Raw genomic sequence first — 20,780 nt, forward strand, 5'->3', positions numbered from 1 at the left:
ACCAGACGACACACGTCAGATTTGGCTAGAGCAGTAACATCTGCAATGTAGGCAACAGCAAATAGATCGATTTTTTTATTGCCATTGTTTTTCTCTGCCCGTTTACGCTCATTATAATTTATGATGAAAAAGTCTGTAGTAGGAGATATTATTTTATTATAATATTAATAAAGACATTCAGTTAACTTTGCACAAAAAATGGTAAATGTCCAAGCAACATCCATACAGTTACTTTTTAATTTTTACTTTATGACATTTCAGAGCTACTTGCTTTTTTTCACTTTTGTTTCAATAAAAACCTTTTACGTGACTTTTTAAAACACAAGTATCTGTTGTTTTGCTCAAGTGATGTGTGTACTTTGTCATTTCTATCAGGCATCAGTGTGCATATCAATGCTCAGCAACACCAACAAGCCTAAAAGACCAGAGTACAACAATTTGTTGTACATGTACAGAAACAATAAATTTCCATTCTACCCTGCTCTAAGTGGATGATTGCAAATTCTTTCCTTTATTAAGAAAAACATCTTCAGTTTATCTCTGAATGCTGCCTGGCTGGTGGATAACTAACCAGCCAGCTCTAGTTCTTTTGAAGCCTTATTACATCTCTGCATGCTTATTAGCAGAGGTGTGGACTCGAGTCACATGACTTGGACTCGAGTCAGACTCGAGTCATTAATTTTATGACATTAGACTTGACTTGAAAAAATGTTCTAAGACTTGTGACTTGACTTGGACTTTTACACCAATGACTTGGGACTTGAATTGGACTTGAACCGGTTTATTTGAAAAGACTTGATATTTTACCCCAAATATAAAATTTAACATGCATATTATATAGAGATTGAAAATGTGACGTCATTCACGGGTAGAACCGCAAAGGATTCTGGGAACTCGTGGCAAGCGGTACTAGCGCACGCAGGCTTTCAATTGAAATCAGTTACACAGCGATAAAAAGAAACACAAAAATGTCAAGAAGCCGTTGTATTATTAACTGCAATAGCCGGTCGCATGACAGCCACGGGAAGCCGACGGGTAAAGAGATCGGTTGTTATCGGATTACGTCGTTGAAGAGAAATAGTTCGAGCCATGTTTCCGAAGTAACAAAGAGGCGACTGGATTGCAGCCATTCAAAGATCAAATATAACGTCCCAGAACACTCCAGCTCACAGGTTAGTCTGCTCCAAGCATTTACACGAAGGTCAGTGTTTTTTAGTAGTTAATATGTCATTTTCATAACATAATTGTTGATGTAGGTTACAAGCAAGTCTGGCGCTGAACAGAAATTGTCGCGCTATGCTCCTTTATTTATTGTGCATAAATAGTGAATTGTCCTGACACAATATTGCGTTTCGCTTCTGTTATTATGGTACATTGACAAAAACATATACTTTTATTCACAGGATAAAACAGGTTTTTTGTATCACCAATTGCCCAGTACGATTACAGCATACAGTATTATTGTCACTGCTCCATTTCTGTGATGGGTACCAGAAATTATTTCCACTACTAATTAATTACCGTTGAGCTCAAAGGTCCTATTAATAAACGGTTAAGGAATGTGTATTTATGACGACAATTTGTGAGACTGGTAAACTTATGATACGTACGATGGTCTTTCGTTCTACACGGTGCATTTCAAGGTCCTGTACCCATCCGTCGGTAAACTGTACCTGGGCTTGTTGCAGTGACCTGAAGTTACTAAACTTATGAGTGTATGCACTCACTCCAAGAACCGTATGATTATAAATATGCATATAAATATGCTACGATGAGATAGCTGACTTCATCTAACTAGCAAATGTTGTACAGGCTACGTTGGTGATACAGTTTTTTTTAATGTGTATGATATTTTTGTCATGCGATTTTAAAGCTGGTCCTACAACCGCATCCAAGAATAACATGCAGCTTATCTCAGAACTGTCGGTGAAAATTATTCTTGGAGCTAGGTTTAATTGAGCTGCATTTTAAAGAGGTGCAATTTCACAATTTGTGTATATTTTCTAAGTTCACTATTTTGTCATGTGTTGAGAAAAACACAGATTTTAAAATTACATGGTCTAATATTTACATTTAGCATATAACTGCAACATTATTTTTTCGTTGTTTTTTTTTTTTAAAGACTCGAAAGGACTTGAAATTCAAAGTTTCAGACTTGTGACTTGACTCGGACTTTTACACCAGTGACTTGAGACTCGACTCTGACTTGCCTGACATTACTTGAGACTTGACTTGAGACTTGAGGATAAAGACTTGAGACTTACTTGAGACTTGCAAAACAATGACTTGGTCCCACCTCTGCTTATTAGTTCAAACTGCTTTTCAGGAAGTCACTTCTTTTGCATGTGTGCACCACTGATAAAAATGAACTTGTCAACCCAGCATAACACCCAATAATAATAACCACATCCAGTTTCACATCAGTTTTTTGTAAGTCTTTCTGTGTGTGTGCATGTGTGTGCGTGTGTGTGTGTGTGTTAAATGGCATATCTAAGAGAAGGAAATTTAATCAAATGCAGCTCTTTATGGTTTCATCAAGATTTATTTTTTTTAAAAAGGTCCAATATAAATTATTCTGTTGAGCACTGTTAAACATGAAGTAAAACAGGAAGCAACAGAAAAACACTGAACATGGAGACAAAGACTGAATAAATAAACCAAATGCAAGATACACTCAAGAACTAAACTCAGTTAGCTACAAAAAGCCAGACAGATTTACATATTGAATCATTAAACCAGTTAAAGATCATTAAACCAGTTAAAGATTTACATATTGAATCATTAAACCAGAAAGAAATGACTGTACTTGGAAGTAATACACCGCTACAACAAAACCCACAAAACTCAACAAGCCACCAGAGCTTCATTGTGTTTAATATGCCAAAAGTAGACAGTTAACATGTCCCTGGAATTATAAACACATTTGTGATTCACGAACAACCTTAATTTCATTTAAGTTCCTTTATGTTACAACAGCTAAAAGGTTCCCTTGCTCTTGCAATGCTTGGCCATGGCTCACATGCACCACAGCTCAGGACCTAGATTATTGGCCAACCTTAGCCAATCTTAACTCAGATTGAAAAACTTCTTCAGAAAATTTCCTCAGATTAAATCCAATTCCCTTTGGTGGACTTTGACTAGGCCACTCCAAAGTCCTTTTTGTTTCTCTTAAGCCATTAAGACGTCAACTTGTTGGCGTGTTTTGAATCATTGTCCTGCTGCAGAACTCAAATCTGCTTCAGCTTGAGGTCCAAAACAGATAACCAGACATTCTTTTTCAAGAAACTTAGTTCATTTACCACAGCAAGTCTTTCAGGTCAGTTTAACACACAGGGCAATATAGGTTTGGATTTTTTCCCTTTAATAATAAACGCCTTCATTTATAAACTGCAATTTGTGTTTATATGTGTTATCTTTGTCTAATATTTAAATTTGTTTGATGATCTGAAACATTTAAGTGTGGCAAACATACAAAAACAGGAAATCAAGAAAGGGGTGAACACTTTTTCACAACTGTATATATGCAGACTATTTCACCTTATGTAGGCATGTTGTGAGTAAAACCAGAAAAGCAAACTCTCCACCAATGATTTCCTTGGTGAAATTTGGTTCAGGATACACTTCTCCTGTATATAAACATGTATGATGAAGGCATTAGAGATTGTGTGCCCTGAAAAGCGCCAGGCCTTTGCAAATATCAGCCTGACAAGAAACACAGTTGCCGACAGGATTTCTGATCTTTCAGCGGATTTGGACAGCCAGTTGAAGTCATTTATTGTGTTTTCAGTTGCAATTGATGAAGGCACGGACATTACAGATGTTGCACAACTGGCAATTTTCATCCGCAGAGTTGATGACACATTGACTGTCACCGAGGAGTTCGTGGAGTTGGTACAGATACAGCTGATATTTTCACCGCACTCATCGGCGCGCTGGACAGGGTCGGAGTGGACTGATCCCGCGCTGTCAGCCTGGCTACAGATGGTGCGCCCTCAATGATCGGGAAGAAAGCAGGCGTTGTAAAAAAGTTCAGAGATAAAGTGCAATCTGCAAATGGAGGACGTGATTTTTGGACTTTTCACTGTATTTTGCACCAGGAGGCTTTGTGTTGCAAGTCACTGAAAATGGATAACGTCATGAAGGTGGTCATCCAAACTGTTAATTTCATCCGATCCAGAAGCCTCAATCACCGTCAGTTTGACAGTCTTCTCAGAGAGAAAGACCACATCTATGGCCTGCCATACCACACTGAGGTAAGATGGTTGAGCCGAGGTGCTGTGCTGAGGCGTTTCTTTGATTTACGAGAAGAAATTGAACAGTTTATGGAAGAAAAGGGCAAACCACTGTTAGAATTTCATTCCGCAGAATGGATGCAGGACCTTGTATTTATGGTGGATGTTACAGAGCACCTGAATAACTTGAACAAACAGCTGCAAGGAGGCAACAAAGTTGTCACGCAGTATTATGACAGCATACGTTCTTTCAAGTTGAAGCTGTTATTGTGGGAGATGCAGCTCGCTGGTGGTGATGCAGCCCACTTCCCCTGTCTGAAAAATGTGTGCACGATCCAAAGTGTGGCAGATCTGAAGCGGTTTAAAGATAAAGTAACGGGACTGTTACTAGAGTTTGAGCAACGATTTCAGATTTTTGGTGAACTGGAGAAAGACTTCAAAGTTTTTTGCTCACCATTCACCGTGAATCCCCGTCAGTATCCAACTTGAAATAATAGACTTGCAGTGTGACTCGGATTTGAAGGGCAAATTTGCCGCAGCTGGCTTGAACACATTCTATCAGAATCTCTTGCCAGGTTACCCCAACTTGACAGCCCTCGCTGCAAAACTGTTGTGCATATTCGGAACCACGTATCTTTGTGAGCAAGTTTTCTCTGTAATGAGCATAAATAAAACAAAACTGCGCTCAAGGCTCACGCACAGGCACTTGAATCACATCCTGAAGTTAGCTGCCGCTCAGGATGTGAAGCCTGATATTGATGAGCTGGTGAAAGCTAAAAGATGCCAGGTATCAGGAGTCAAATAAACTATGCAACCCCACTGAAAGTGCTGCATGAGACACCCTGATGTAGTTCTGTGATCTGTGATATACTTCTGTGAATCGCCTCTCATCCGAGAAGCTTCTTCAGTTCTAAGGGTCAAATGGTGGAGAGTCCCAGATTTAAACCCAGTGGGAGTTTCCCCCCAAAGAGGGACAAAAGGACCCGCTGGTGATCCTCTACCTAATCACATGAGCCAAGGTGTGAAAAGTGTGCAGATGAACACTACTACTGAATGGGAGTGCCTAAAGAGCCAGTTGTTTGCTTGTTCTCTGCTTCAGGGAGCAGTCCTCTACTTTCCACTCACACACACATCACTTGCACACAATCAAAGGAAATTAATATGGTAAACTGTGAAAATCTACCGATAATTTTACTGTTATTGAATGGAATAATTATGAAACAAACACCTCAGTTTCTGACATTTAATTGTTTCTGTTTCTTGATTTAGCTGAGAACTGATAAAACACATTATTATGCTGTCAGATATGAGAACACAGATCTTTCTTCTCCAACTTACTGTAAGCCAAAGCTTCATATTAAACATTTACTGTCTGCATATCTTTTCAGTGTGTTAAATTTTATAGAATTTAAATCACTGTCTCTTTAAATTGTCATTTAAAATAATGTTGCCGTGTCATCCTAGGCCAGGTTTCAAAAGATGGCAGTTTATAACAGCTGACTAGATAGCTCGATTGACCGTGGAGTCAGTCAGCTTTGACCTGAATGAATACCAAACTACTTTACTTATTCTCCAAGCAGGAATGTTAACAGAAGTTAAACAAGAACCAGCTAGAAAAATATTAACAAAGTAAACAGTATGCTCAGTTGTTCTAAAATGTCATGAAAAAGTCAAAAAGCATATCTGGACATGCAGACAGAAGATATTATTCGTTTTATTCAATAATAAAAGTAATAGGTGCAACATGAACTCTTGGATGAATGTGTAGTTTTGTTTATTGTGCATGCCATCTTTGTCAGATAACATATTAGTGATGAGTTGTACTCTAAAGATATTAATATTAATCCTTATTTATTTCTATCAATGACATGTCAACATGTTTAATTAGAGAGTTTACTAAAAGTACTAATTTTCCAATTCTCTAAAGCTCTACTGCAGTGATGACATGTATTCCAAAAGATATTCTCTCATCTAACACATCGTTCTAAAATTTCTTATAGATATTCAGTTGAATTGCTTAACCTGCAACCTACAGACAGGCCTCCATACAGAACCCAGAGGGATGTTTTTGCAAGTGTTTTACTGACATTGTAAATCAGTTTACTCAGGATAAAAGTTTCAAGTTGTATCACAGAAATGTCTAGATTTTTGTTTTATAAAATATGCAATAATGATAATAGTATAGTTTCTTTAAATGACATTAAATACATAATTAATAATTCTGTGAAGTTTTGCTATTTACAAGTTCTAAATTAAATTTTAAGTAAACTGTGCAGTTATTTAATTGCATTCCTCATCAGAAAAGTTTGTTTTATTATTGCTGTCTACAGAGCTCTGCAGACAGCAGCTTTGGTCTCATGGTTTGTAATTTGTTCTTCACCTCCATGTGGCTTGGTTATCTTACAAAATAAATTAACATGACTTCATCTGTATAAATCTTTGATTTCAGGTAGTTTTAGTATATCAGTGACTTAATTTAAGGTGATTTTTTAAATAGTCTGAATACTTTACAAACATTTAAAGATTACATGTTCCTGTTTTTTACCCATGAAGTATGGAATGATTCATGACAAGGAAAAAAAATTGACAATAAACAATTTTAGTTTTAGGGTGTAAAGGGAATGAGTCATAATGGTTTCCGAATACAGTGCGAATAGTTGTCAAATCATGGCAACATGATACTAGCTAGTCATTAAGACACTTGACAGCACCAGTAACTATTTTGTAATTAAAATATAATTTTATGTCTAAATAGTAAATCATGGTGCCGAAACACACAACTGACACATCAATGACAACTGGCACGTGTACAGAATTTCATCCATCCATCCATTCGCTTCCGCTTATCCTTTTCAGGGTCGCGGGGGGCGCTGGAGCCTATCCCAGCTGTCATAGGGCGAGAGGCAGGGTACACCCTGGACAGGTCGCCAGTCTGTCGCAGGGCCAACACACAGGGACAGACAACCATTCGCACTCACATTCATTCGCACATTCACACCTAGTGACAATTTGGATTTTCCAATTAATCTATCCCCACAAGCTGCATGTCTTTGGACAGTGGGAGGAAGCCAGAGTACCCGGAGGGAACCCACGCAAACACGGGGAGAACATGCAAACTCCACACAGAAAGACCCCGGCCTGGTGTTGGAATTGAACTCAGGACCTTCTTGCTGTACGGCAACAGTGCTAACCACCGTGCCACCGTGCTGCCTTTCATCCCAATCTTAAAAGTGAGAAGTCCACGGGTAGGTTTTTCATTGACTTTGAAATTAATATTAATGTAGCAAGAATGACTGAACTGTGAAAAGGGCAGAAGTCTGTCATGGAAAATGACATAAAAAAAATCACATAATTTTTTTTTAAAGTGCACTCTGGTCTTTAAGCTCTGGACATTAAAAAAATCACTGGAGTTCTGTAGTCTTTGTGCCAGAAATTAAAGGAAGAAGGAAATGTTTCAGTGTTCTGGCTGTGGGGTGTGCACGTGGGAGGAGCAAATATAAACGTGACACACGGTTTATATATTTGCCACTCACTGACAGCTGGCTCACAAGTATAAAAAGAGGGACACGCGAGAACTGTGCAGTTACACAATGGTGTTAAGGAAGTGGATTCATTTATTGGCTTTGGTGAGCCTCCTGTCTGCAGGTAAGTCAGACCAACATTTGCATGTAACATAACTGTATGCAAATATAAAGTCAGGATTTCCTCTCTTGAACATCACTGATCCTGTTGTGTTTCTTTCCAGAATCAAATGCTCAGCTTGATGGTAGGTAAAAATAAGAGTTTCTCTGAGTAAAAAAAAAAAAAAAATTCATAAAAGTTATATTTTTCATTTAATTATCTATGTTTTTGACATTATAATTCATTTCATCAGCGATACAACTACAAACAAGGAAAAAAATGTTTTCCATATTTCACAATGATTTATGTTGCTTCTGAAGTTTGATCCTGCTGATCTTTGTTTCAGTATGTGGCACTGCTCCACACAGCAGCAGGATAGTAGGAGGTGAAGATGCTCCACCTGGATACTGGCCGTGGCAGGTCAGCATGCAGATATTTGGTAAACATTTTTGTGGCGGTTCCCTCATCAACAAAGAGTGGGTGATGTCTGCTGCTCACTGCTTCTTTCGGTGTGTAACACAAACGTCTGTTTAATCTTTATGCCTAAACTGATCCAGCTAGAACAGGGTAGAGGTGTGCAGATCGATCCAAATATCAATAGTACTGATATCAACTCTGACATTGATATCAAATCGATACTAACGCGATGCGATCGATACTTTGTGTTTGTGGGCACAAGTTCAAGTGCAGGTGGGGTGGGGGAATCAGTGAATAGCAAAGGTGATGTCTTTCAGCCTGCTGGTTCCAGGGCAGAGGCTCATTAGTCCCCTTCCCGATAGCAGAAAACTGGAAAAGCTGTTTGACAGATGAGTGGAGTTATGGGGTGGGGTGGCTGTAGCTCAGGTGGCAGAGCAGGTCAGCCACTAATCAGACGGTCGGTGGTTCGATCCCAGGCTGCATCCTGGCTGCATGCCACATATCCTTGGGCAAGATACTAACCCCGTGTTTGCCTACTGGTGGTGGTCAGAGGGCCCGGTGGCGCCTGTGTCCGGCAGCCTCGCCTCTGTCAGTGCGCCCCAGGGCAGCTGTGGCTACAATGTAGCTTGCTATCGCCTGTGTGTGAATGGGTGGATGACTGAATGTAGTGTAAAGCGCTTTGGGGTCCTATGGACTAGAAAAGCGCTATACAAATGCAGGCCATTTACCAGTTATCTGTAATGCAGAGGAGTTTTTGGGTGAGGTGAGTGCAATAGATGTCCTGGAGGGAGGGAAACGAATCACTCACAATCCTCTCTATTACTCTCACTACTCAATATAGCTTTTTCTGGCAGGACCCAATCAGGAGCCATTAGATACAGTAATGCAACTGGTGAGGATACTCTTAACAGTGCCTTTGTTGAAGGCGCTCATAATGGGGGTTGAAGCTCTTGCACTCCTCAGTATGTGGGGAAGTAGAGTTGTTGTTGTTAGGCTTTACTGACCAGTGATGCTGTGTTCTTTGAGCAGGAGAGATCTTCTGAGATGTGCACACCAAGAAACTTGAATCTGAGAAAGCTGCCTATATAGGTTAAACGTACTGAGATCGGTATTGGCCCTGTATTTATTTGATATCAGATTGATACCAAATCTGCAGTATCGCAGAACACTGGGCTTTGACTAATATTTGTCAAGGAAGGCAAATGTCAGAATGGGAATACCGAAACTGCCAACATTCCTGAAACATTTCATCAACATAAATGTTAAAATACTGGCTCATGCATAAATACAAATGTTTACAGTTCAATGTTTTGTTTTGTTTTTTCATCAAAACTTCTATATTTTCTTTTCATTTCTATAACTTTAGTTCAAGTCCTTCTGGGTGGACGGTTTCTCTTGGTCTTCAGAGCCTGCGGGGTGCAAATCCAAATAAGGTGTCCAGAAATGTTGTCAAAATCATTTTGCACCCAAACTATGACAGTATGACCAACAACAACGACATCGCTCTGCTCAGACTCTCCTCACCAGTCAGATTCACTGACTACATCAGACCTGTGTGCCTGGCAGCGAGTGGCAGTGTGTTCAACAATGGCACTGATAGCTGGGTGACTGGCTGGGGTGCAGTCAAGGAGGGAGGTGAGGCTGTTGTTGGTGTTTCAGTGTTCATGTGTTCTGTGGTTCATTGGTTTGTGTGTAAACAGCTCCTCATCTTTCTTCCCATCAGTGGCCTTACCCTTCCCTCAAACGCTGCAAGAAGTGGAGGTGCCAGTTGTGGGAAACAGACAGTGTAACTGCCTGAATGGAGTGGGCACAGTCACAGACAACATGATCTGTGCTGGTGTTCTGGCAGGAGGCAAAGACTCATGTCAGGTAGGCTTCATCAGCTCATTTGGTTACATAATCAGGTGTTTCAAAGATTCTCAGATGTGTCCTCTTTATCTCTACAGGGAGACTCCGGAGGTCCAATGGTGAGTAAACAGGGCTCTGTTTGGGTCCAGTCTGGAATTGTAAGTTTTGGTTTTGGTTGTGCTCAGCCCAATCTGCCAGGAGTCTACTCCAGAGTGTCCCGTTACCAGTCCTGGATCAAGTCCCGCATTCGCTCTAATAGGCCAGGATTTGTGCAGTTCATCTCCAGCGGGCTGGACCCTGACAGCAGCTACACCTGTCCTGGTCTTCTAACAAGACCCTCAAGTAAGTCTCAGGTTCCAGTTTTTCAGTACCAATAAATGAATATGGATAAGTATATAATGTTTTCAAATTTTCTGTATGTGTAATTCAATTCAGTGTTATTATACAGCACCAAATCACAACAACAGGTGCTTCAAGGTGCTCTATATTGTAAGGTGAAGACCTTACAATAATAGAAAATAGAGAAAACCCCAACAATCATATGACCCCCTATGAGCAAGACCTGTGGTCAGTGGGAAGGAAAAACTCCCTTTTAACAGGAAGAAACCTGGAGCAGAAACAGACTCAGGGAGGAACACGACCGGTTGGGGTGAGGGGAGGAGAGTCATCTGATCCAGCCCTAAGTGTTTGCTTTATCAAAAGAAAAGTTTTAAGCCTAATCTTAAAAGTAGAGATAGTGTCTGTCTCCCAAATCCAAATTGGAAGCTGGTTCAACAGAAGAGGGGCCTCACAGCTGAGAGCTGTGCTTCTCATTCTACTTTAAAATAGGCTAGGAACGACAAGTAAGCCTGCACGAAGCACTCTAATGCTGTGATACAGTACCATAAGGTCATTAAGACAAGATAGCGCCTGATTATTCAACACCTTACATGTGAGAAGGATTTTGAATTCAATTCTGGATTTAATGGTGGAGCCAATGAAGGGAAGCAAATATAGGAGAAATATGCTCTGTCTCTAATCCCTGTCAGTACTCTTGTTGCAGCATTTTGGATTAACTGAAGGCTTTTCCGAGATTTTTTGGACATCCTGATCACAATGAATTACAGTAGTCCAGCCTTGAACCTAAAGCATTTGCTTTTTTCATTTTTTGTTTCTTCTTTCAGTGTCAGTTTGTGGCAACACCCTCGTGAACAGTCACACAGGAGGAGACAAGAGCACTGTACCCGAAGGAACTTGGCCCTGGATGGTAAGTCTTCACCAAAATGGAGTACACAAATGTGGAGGAAGCTTAATATCTGACAACGTTATACTCACAACTGCACAATGCTTCTCTACGTAAGTACACAAACAGCATTTATAATTTTTAATTTTAAAATATGAGCTGTTTGAGATTTGTCTTTTAATTGTGTCTTCAATCCTCCTGACAGCACCAGTCCAAATGCCAGTGAATGGAATGTGTTTCTTGGTCTTAGACTCATAAATGGTTCTGAAGGGTTTGAGACATCTTTGGGTGTTTTGAACATTACAGTGAGCAAAATGACTGGCTCCAATATTGCACTATTGGAGCTGTTTGAATCAGTCAGTTTCAACAATTATATCCAGCCTGTGTGTTTGGACATTAGTGATTCAAAGTCTTTCCCCATTGGTAGTCAGTGTTTGGTGACAGGCTGGGAAAACAAGAACAACAGCAGAGGTAAGGGTTTGCTGTTTTAAATAATTGCAGTGTCTGAATATCTTTGGTTGCATTTGCAAATATGACTCCTACAGGTGCTGTTCTTCAAAACATGAAAACTCAAGTTGCAAGTTGTGGCAATCTTTTTGATTCAGATCAAATTTGTACTCACACCATGGACCTTCAAGAGGTAAAAACAATATTTATAATTGTATCCTAAATGTGCTTGGACTGATACTTTCAGGCTTGGTGTTTGTTGATCACTGATCATGAATCCTGTTTTATATCCACAGGGAGGTCAGGGCAGCCCATTGCTGTGCAAGTCAGAGTCATCATGGTTCCAGGTTGCTGTTGTAACAGTCTGTGAAAGTAGACTGAGCCATGGAGATGTTGATGTCTTTACCAAAATCTCAAGATTTGGGTCATTCTTAAAGGAGATTATTGATGAAACACCATCTGTTGCAACACTTTTAACAGGAAGTTCACCTGATTTCTCAGTTTCCTTATTGATTTTTTTTGCTGTCCTCATTATCTCCTTGTTCCTGTTGTCATGATTTGCTCTTGTGGGTGGTTGGTGTAGTTCATTATTACAAATTACCAACAGATGCCAAAAATCTTTATTAACACCCATTCATATTTACTTAATGTAGTTATGATGCTCAGGTCGATATGAAGAAAATTATTCATGTGAATATTTCTAATGAAGTTTAAAAATCTTTTTTTTTATATATTTTGGAGTGTGATGGTATGTTTCTCTAAACAAATTATACAGGAATATGTCTTCTTTGTGCATTCTGAAGCTGTTGTCTACTTAAAAATTGTATAAATCGTGTAAGAGCAAAATTGAAATGTAATTCTAATTACATACTTATTATAATAAACATTGATAATCCATCCATCCATTCGCTTCCGCTTATCCTTTTCAGGGTGGCGGGGGGCGCTGGAGCCTATCCCAGCTGTCATAGGGCGAGAGGCGGGGTACACCCTAAACAGGTCGCCAGTCTGTCGCAGGGCCAACACACAGGGACAGACAACCATTCGCACTCACTTTCATTTGCACATTCACACCTAGTGACAATTTGGATTATCCAATTAACCTATCCCCACAAGATGCATGTCTTCAGACGGTGGGAGGAAGCCGGAGTACCCGGAGGGAACCCACGCAAACACTGTTGTGCGGCAACAGTGCTAACCACCGTGCCACCGTGCTGCCAAAAAATGATAAAATAATGTTATTTTTTTGTTGTTGTTGTTTTAGATAACTCAGGGCTAAATATTGCATATTTTGTTTATTTGTGAGCAAAGCCATTCACATTATCAGTAGTGATGTGCGGATCGATTCCTCCAATACCAGTCATTTATGTTCTAGAATCGATTCTCACATTAAAATATCGATATTTTAGTAATTTAGGGTAAATTTGTAGTTTACCATTAACATGAACACAGTGGAAAGTAACTATATCATTCAGATTGTCTACATTCGAAGGAACTACTTCCTCTTCCGCCTTTCATAGTCATGTGCGAAATACGGCTGCATAAATGTCTCGCAGCCCCTTGGCGTGCGCACTCACAACAATGGCTGAGCGTAATTGGAGTCATGTGCGCACGTATTTTACCTCCACAAACAGCTGAGATGGTTTGCGATACATGTGGCAAAAAAGGGAGGTGTTGTAGCCACACCACTAACATTGTCAAACACCTCAGAGTAAATCATATCACAGAATATGATGAGCGTATGTTGAGGGACAGGTGCTGCTAGGGCGAGACAGACGCCTCTCACTGAGTCCTTTAGTGCTGCAGGCAGGCAAGGTGTTCAAATAGCGCACAACTTCAGTTTTTTTATTTCTATATGATGAACTCTGCATTATTAAGTGATAAGAACAAGTAATCTGTTGTCCTGTAATCATTATGATGCTATAATTTGAGATACAATAAATAAAATAAGTTTTTGCACAAAGTATCGGATCAGTATCGTCGATACCACCCTGAATTTTACTTGGTATCGGATCGGAAAGGAAATCAGTGGTATCACACATCACTAACTATCAGTGACAGTTTTAACAAATTACAGCTTTTTCCACAAGTTAAATGCTTTTAAGCATATATACTGAATTTCATAGATTTACGTTCATTTTCTGTGATTAAAGGTGTGTCTTTGCAATGGAAGTAGTAGTGGTCCACAATGGAAGCAGGTACATGGTGACATCTGGTGGCCAAAAATATGAAGTGCAGCTTGAATCCACAAATAAAATGAACCGCTTCATTATGCTTGCCCACTCTGCAGAGTTCACAATTTTGTGGGCCACCGTTGTGTTGCTTTGAACATGTATTTTTGGGCGGTGAAAAAATTATCATATGTATTTGTTTAAAAATAAATTTGATCAATAAACTTTCCTTATTTAAACATGCCATGGTGCGGTCTTTCTTTGCCTGTGATTACTTGATGTTGGTAAATACAATAGATGAAAAATACATATAATATACATATAAGACAGCTAAGACCTGGCTCTCTGTAATAACTGGGAAAAAGACCAAAATGCCAATGTAAATTAATCATATAAAATGGTTCATTTGTGAGTCTATCACTGAACATTTATTTGTGATAATACGATAATGTGGAAAAATGTAAAAATGTGTGCATGACTTGCATGACTAGTTGGGATTTAAGTTTACAAACTGACAGTTACTTAACACAATGTACCACTGAAACACAGCAAATATTATTGCTGAAAATGGGTCTCTGCAGATATTCCTTTGAAACTCATTCATCATTTATGATAAATGTTACTTTTAAACATTCATATTTCTGATTAATTTTAAAAATATGAAATAAATTTCAGCATTTTTAGAAAATAAGATGTTTCTAATTCACTTCAAACTCTTGAGCTGTAGTGTAGAATGCAGTGATAGTGTATGGCTCTGGATTATAGTGGATGATATAGGACTATCAGGACATGGAGAGACGATAGACGCTACCAGAGCTTCAGGTTTACATGTGAAGTCAATGGAGGAGCGCAATGAAGCACGACTGGGGGTCGCGCGAAACTTCAGAAGCACATTTGCATCACGAAAACGCTTTTCTGCCTGATTCGCGCAACCAAGTAGTGCGACTGACAAGTTTGAAGCTTGAAGTAAAATACGTGCTGCAGTTTATGTGGTGCATTTTGTGCATTTGCGCTTATCGCGTCTACCGCTGGAGTTGGAAAAATCTGAACTCCAGCCTGCAACATCCAATCAGGAGCCTGGTGATGTGATGCTCTGACCTATTTCAAAGAGGCAGGTCCAGCCGAAGCCATTCATTCTATCAATCAGTAGTTTTCTGATGAGGCAGGCTCTCCAGGGCAGAAACAATGTTCTTATTTTTCTCCTCATTCTCCCTGAAGCTTTTCCAATTTAAGCTGGGTCCTTTTATATTTATGTTTAATGTTTTTCTGTTTGAGTATCTTAATTTTATTTCAAATAAATTTTTGTAATGACTTATGTGTAAAGCGTCCTTAAGTTTACACTGCTGCTCTAGAGACGCTCTCTTCAAATGCTAGATCGACAGCTGCCATCTTGCAAACATACCGTCTGGCACTACTTCCTCCCACATTTCCGCTTCACAGGCGTGAAAATTGCACATTTTAAAGCGCCACTAGTTCGCTTTGGACCCGCTTCGAGGTGCGAATGTGCACGCGACCAGCTAGGGGCCTCTGGCGCTTTTTGGTCGCGTCTATTGCGTTCGGTGTGAACGCACCGTTAAAACATTATGAACTGTCTTGTTGTAGAGAAAGTGGAGTCTTTCATCCTTAAAATGCTACCAACATTTCTGATGAAAGAGCTAAAAAATATAGTCTTGGATTTGAAATGATGACAAAATCCTCATCCGATACAGACAGATACATACATACAATAAACAAGTTTGAGGTCAGATTAAAAAGTCATTGTTTTAAATAGTCACTCTCGTATTCAAAGGTCACACGGTCATGTTACTTTTAAACATTTGTATTTCTTTAAATTTCTGATTAATTAATAAGTTTCCCTACAAATCAAAGCAGGGAACACTCTTACATCACACTGACTGGAAAAACCTGTCTTTCATTTTTACCTCTAAAGTTTATCTGCTTTTGCCCTCTCACTAAATATTGAAATAGTGCTAAAAATACATGCCAGAGTGTCATAGTTCTGTTTGACTTACCAGTCTTTAGAAATTACATAAAGTTAAATTATGTTTACAGTCAAAATCATGGAGATACATAGAAGATTTCAAAGAGTTAACTAATACTGTGAAAGTAGACACCGGCGAGGACAGGTGGTGCTTTAAGTAGGGTAAAGCTGGAAAAAGGAGATTGTCTTTTTCCACATCTTGAAGTTCAGGCTGCTAAAGAATCTGCTCCTCTTTGTTTTGCATGATATAAAATGAATACTGCTTTATGTCTGAGATGACATCTTATCCAGTACACTGGATTCATTTAGATGTGGAAAGACATTTCATTGTCAGCTCATTAATTAACTAATAACAAAGATATAAATAAAATACACAGACCATTAAAATAAAGGTTAGATTTGATTTTAAAGGCCCAATCTTTCTTGCTGGACTTACAGGCTTGAAAATCTACATAAATATATCCTCTTAAGACAAATATCTAGTGGTGGTTTCTTATTTACAATAGGTGCTCCAGTTTTATGGTCCCGAGTCTTGAGGATCCTGACGACCAGGTAGGAACCTTTGTTACAGATCATAGCAAATGACTAGGCAAGGGAGTGATTTGAGACACAGCAAGCTGTTGTCTATTTAATTAATCAAATGTGGTAGCATGGACATTTCTACACACCATGTTCACCCCTGAAATTATCAGGATGGTCTACATCTGTCATTCAGATTAGATGTACAGCTACAAATGTCATCTTTGTTACTCTGCTGAGGGTGCACCTGCAGCCGTCCCTGGATCATCTTCTGTCATTTCAATTATCATCTGTTTGTATTTACTCTTGAAAAATCCAGCCTAGAAGTGAATGAAAAAGCACATAAAATACAGCAATCATATATTAGAGTTCCAATAAAAATGTAACCAAGCTGACAAAAAATGAGAAAAAAAAAACTTGTAAACTTTTAATTGAAAAAAGTATAAAAAGAGTCTTTCACCTTATACAGGCTAGCGGTGAGTAAAGCTAGAAAAGCCAACCCTCCCAGGGATCCTCCAATGATCGCTTTGGTGAAATTCAGCTTAGGATACACTTCTACTTCTGCCTCAATCTGACAGATGAAGTGACAGAATGTGAATAAAATTAAAGCTCTTAATATGCCAAACAAAAGAAAATATTGTATAATCACCTTGTGAACAGGAGGATTGTTGTCAGACCCTGCTGAAAAGTAGATGTACTGGTTTTTGTCATACTCCAGACTGGCAGTGCTGGTCAAGAGGAATTTGGCAGACTGAAGCCCAATCTAAGGGAAAAAAATACATCGCGAGTTGACCCTAAATTAGATACTGTTTGATTTAACAGGTAAATAGTTATGTATCTAAACATTTAGCAAACAATCCAAAACACATTAATTTAACATAAACTACCCATCCATTACCTGCTCTATCCATCCTGAACTGAGGTTGGCAGAGATTTCATACATCCTACTCTCCCGTATTCCCATGAAAGTGTTGCACTTGAACACTCTGCACTTGGCTACAGAGCAGTTCTGAGAATGATTTAAACAAGACTGAATCCAACAAAAACTGTGATAGCTGAATTTGAGATAGGTGAGGTGAATGTTAAAATCTAAAAGAGGTTGAATTTCAAAAGCTCAAGTGCAGAGGTATACTTACAACCACCTTATTTTTTCTGATCTGAGAAACAAAAGTTTTGACAGGTGGTTCTTCGTCAATTCCTCTCTGACAGTCTGCAATCTGAAATACATTTAATTCAGGTATGCTTGGTTTTGTCCCAATTATACCACATCCATTCATCCATTTAGAAATGATGGGTGACTCAAGACTTTTGCACAATACCTGTAGACTGATCAAATTCACCCAAATGTCTTTTTTACCAAGCTTCACTGGAACCCTGATCACCACAGTGAAATTAAGTGCTCTGATATCATTTGTAATCTGATAAAGAAAAGGACAACCAAGCAATACAATTAGATTTAGATTATACAGAACATATAAATACACATATATAGATTTATACAGAACTTATATTTTGACCTTAATTGATTGCTGGACTGGTTTCTGCAAATCACTCCTCCCAAATGTGAAATTGTTGTAGCTGAGAGAGCTAAACAGACATATTTAAAAAATTAAATAAATACCATGTAATACAACATTTGTTAATTTCTAAACGATGCTTTTTATTTCAAGTGGAAGAACCCATACCTTTCAAATGTCATAAAAATGCTATATCTCACATCAATCGATTTATTTTTATAGAGTTCATTTGTAGTGGCATGCTCCTGATTTCCACTGAAATGAAGAAGTGAAATGATTCATATTTTATCTGTGGGACTATACAAAAATATACCAAAGGAACAGTACCTGGTGGCATTTGCAGTGACAAAGAGCTTCCTCTCAAGCTGACTGTTGGTGTCAATCCCATAGGAGACAATGAAGGAAGCCTTAATTGAATGGAGGAGACATATCAAATTGCGTCATCTCTTTTTGCTGTAAACAAAACTATAAAGAAGTGAGAGAAAGATATTCTAAGCAAAAACACCTTAGTTTTGTTCTTGAAAATTGGTTTGTGGATAGTGCAGTCTGTCCTTCCTCGTGATAAACCATCTTCACTGTCCAAAGAGTTGCACCCAATTCTTCCCTTTGTTATAAAAATAAAATTACTGCTGGATGTATTGGAAGAGCAGCAGATCAGTGATGAACTTATACAGACTTGATCCTGATGCCTTACCTGCTGAATGGTGAACTTCCTGTAGGAGAGTCCAGCTGGGTACGTGAGAATAACACGACTGTTGTAGGAGTTTTCTCCTCTGTTCTCCACTGTGACTGTGACATCCAAAAGCTCATCAATGCCCACTTTAACCTCTGAGGATCTGTCAGAGTATTAAGGAGGATGAGAATAAAGGAAAAGGAATACAAGCACAAGCAAAACAAAGCTCTATACATGAGCCTCACCTGGTGAACGTAAAATCCACTTTAAGGTTATCAACACATTTGTTGTCAGTGCCACAGTTGATGTCAAACCCTAACTGTGGAAGAGAACATTTTGGAAAACATGTTTAAATGATGAATGACTTATTCCAATTAGCACATTGTATGGGGAAATCCAACAACCAATTTTTTCATTCTACCATCTCGTGGAGGTTTTTTGCAGGGAAGAAAACAATTTCTGATAATATTCTTGATCCACTTCTGGACAACTTTGATCTCAGACACAAGCTGTCATTCTAAGTTAAGAATTGTGTATTTTGAGCTCTTTTTTTAATTGCTTTTTGTTACTACTGCATTAGTCTTTGACTGGTAGTACAATTAGCCATACATTAATATCCAATAGTAATTTTCTTTCTGGTGGCGGAAGAGAAATAAAATGATTACTTAAACATTAAAGCCTTTTACTGTGCTCCATGGTGGACATAGAGAGCTGGAAATACAACAGCTGATCACTTATTCTTATTATAATTCTTTGAAGTCTGCTTAAATCCAGCTAATCTTGGGATGTTGGACTACTTTGTTTACTTTGTTCTTTTCATCCGCGACACCTTAAAGGCCGGTCCGTGAAAATATTGTCACACATTAACTGGTCCGTGGCGCAAGAAAGGTTGGGGACCGCTGCCTTAGCTCACATGATAGCTGGTGGGCTAGTGACTCTTACAGGAATAACACCTTGACCCACTCTTTGTTTCAAACTTTGTTTCACTCTTAAGGCCATTATATAGGGAGCGCATTATAAAAAAGGAATGTGTTTTTTGCAGAACATTTGCATTCAAAAAACAACTGTTTGTTACATCTTTGTATTTACGCCCAAGATATTGAGCTTGATTTAAAATAAAATAAAAGCTGCAAATTTGTCCAACAAAAGGTCGCCGTGAACATCTACATTAAGAATGAGTGATTTCGAAAAATGTTTTAATGCACAAAATGTTTGCATGGATTTTACATGTTCAGTTTGTAAAGGCCTTTAGTCTTTGTTTTCCCCATCAGATGCTGTAAATCCTTTTGGATGACAGAAATTTTTTCTGGAACTAAAAAGACGTTCAGTGGCCTGGATCACTTAGAACTGACACTTTAACTGAGTTTAATGGTCAATTTCATGTCAATAATTTAATTAATTAATTAATTAATACGAGGGAAAGACTTAAGTTGTTTTCTTGGCCCAATTGTTTGTTAATACACTGTGTTTAAATATTACTTACAGGATAAATGGTTGTTGTTTGAGCCTGTGAGGAAAGACTTGGTCTGGGATTTCTGTTGATGGACAAACCATTAAACATGAATTTGAGTTCATTGGAAAGAGAACTAAGAGCATCTTCTGGACAGGCCTGCAAAAAAAGAGCAATTTGGTTTGTATTCAGTGTTGTAGGACTCTCTGAACTGAACTTTGATTGTTTGCATTGGTTTTTTTTTGTTTGTTTGTTGTTTTTCCTGATATTATTCGATTTTTACCTCAATAAGTAACTTTAGAGTTGAACACTGTCGTCTTCTTAAGACCACAATGACTGATCCAGATTGTTCTTGTTGTTTCCCACTGGCATAAGCTCGGTTGTTTGGAGGTTTACGTGTGGCATCCAGTGTTATAGTATAATTAATCACTGCTTGAGCTGGAATAAAACACAGTTTGGATTCAATGCTACAAATGATGGGCAGTGGCTTTGTTGTTGAATGATGTAGAGTAGAATGATGAACCTGTGTGGACTGCAGACACTCTACTCATGGTGAAGCAGACTGTAGCTGTGTTCTCCAATGGTTTTGAACAGCCTTCATTCTGAGTAGGGATTTGGTTTGGGTTGAATGACACCTCAGCTTTCACCATTACTATGGGTCTTGATCTAGAAATGAACATCACAG

General features: G+C 38.8%; 2 protein-coding genes across 10 annotated transcripts in view; one reads left to right on the forward strand and one right to left on the reverse strand.

Moving 5' to 3' along the window:
- Positions 1 to 7,726: 7,726 nt before the first annotated feature.
- LOC308391264 (polyserase-2-like) lies at positions 7,727 to 12,671 on the forward strand. Its single transcript, XM_080873840.1, has 10 exons — positions 7,727 to 7,877; positions 7,978 to 7,998; positions 8,200 to 8,362; positions 9,637 to 9,905; positions 9,994 to 10,139; positions 10,217 to 10,460; positions 11,282 to 11,453; positions 11,546 to 11,811; positions 11,886 to 11,980; positions 12,084 to 12,671. The coding sequence occupies exons 1-10, from the start codon at positions 7,823 to 7,825 to the stop codon at positions 12,342 to 12,344; spliced, it is 1,692 nt and encodes a 563-aa protein (XP_080729966.1). The 5' UTR covers positions 7,727 to 7,822; the 3' UTR covers positions 12,345 to 12,671.
- Positions 12,672 to 15,705: 3,034 nt separating this feature from the next.
- Positions 15,706 to 20,780, reverse strand: part of LOC308391256 (integrin alpha-M-like) — a 219,646-nt gene continuing 214,571 nt past the window's right edge. For 5 of the 9 annotated variants that reach the window (XM_080873824.1, XM_080873826.1, XM_080873823.1 and 2 more), the window contains 15 exons: positions 20,619 to 20,761; positions 20,379 to 20,533; positions 20,129 to 20,254; positions 18,891 to 18,964; positions 18,667 to 18,808; positions 18,478 to 18,576; positions 18,300 to 18,379; positions 18,141 to 18,227; positions 17,973 to 18,042; positions 17,775 to 17,873; positions 17,592 to 17,672; positions 17,354 to 17,464; positions 17,105 to 17,218; positions 16,916 to 17,026; positions 15,707 to 16,775 (listed from right to left, as the gene is read on the reverse strand). In XM_080873824.1, coding sequence (XP_080729950.1) covers positions 16,683 to 16,775; positions 16,916 to 17,026; positions 17,105 to 17,218; positions 17,354 to 17,464; positions 17,592 to 17,672; positions 17,775 to 17,873; positions 17,973 to 18,042; positions 18,141 to 18,227; positions 18,300 to 18,379; positions 18,478 to 18,576; positions 18,667 to 18,808; positions 18,891 to 18,964; positions 20,129 to 20,254; positions 20,379 to 20,533; positions 20,619 to 20,761 — 1,585 coding nt within the window. In that variant the 3' untranslated portion in view covers positions 15,707 to 16,682. Of the gene's footprint in view, positions 16,776 to 16,915; positions 17,027 to 17,104; positions 17,219 to 17,353; positions 17,465 to 17,591; positions 17,673 to 17,774; positions 17,874 to 17,972; positions 18,043 to 18,140; positions 18,228 to 18,299; positions 18,380 to 18,477; positions 18,577 to 18,666; positions 18,809 to 18,890; positions 18,965 to 20,128; positions 20,255 to 20,378; positions 20,534 to 20,618; positions 20,762 to 20,780 lie in introns of those variants that run through there. The other 4 variants (XM_080873828.1, XM_080873822.1, XM_080873825.1 and 1 more) reach the window with 3 other exon arrangements.

The sequence above is a fragment of the Rhamphochromis sp. 'chilingali' genome, assembly GCF_963969265.1.
Source record: "Rhamphochromis sp. 'chilingali' genome assembly, chromosome: 22".
NCBI classification, from domain to species: Eukaryota; Metazoa; Chordata; class Actinopteri; order Cichliformes; family Cichlidae; genus Rhamphochromis; species Rhamphochromis sp. 'chilingali'.

Excerpts from the sequence above, each read along its gene's own strand:
- LOC308391264 (XM_080873840.1), top strand. The coding sequence starts at position 7,823 with ATGGTGTTAAGGAAGTGGATTCATTTATTGGCTTTGGTGAGCCTCCTG. Across the intron at positions 7,878-7,977 it reads GGTGAGCCTCCTGTCTGCAG|AATCAAATGCTCAGCTTGAT; the intron begins GTAAGTCAGACC and ends GTTTCTTTCCAG. Across the intron at positions 11,812-11,885 it reads AAACAAGAACAACAGCAGAG|GTGCTGTTCTTCAAAACATG; the intron begins GTAAGGGTTTGC and ends TGACTCCTACAG.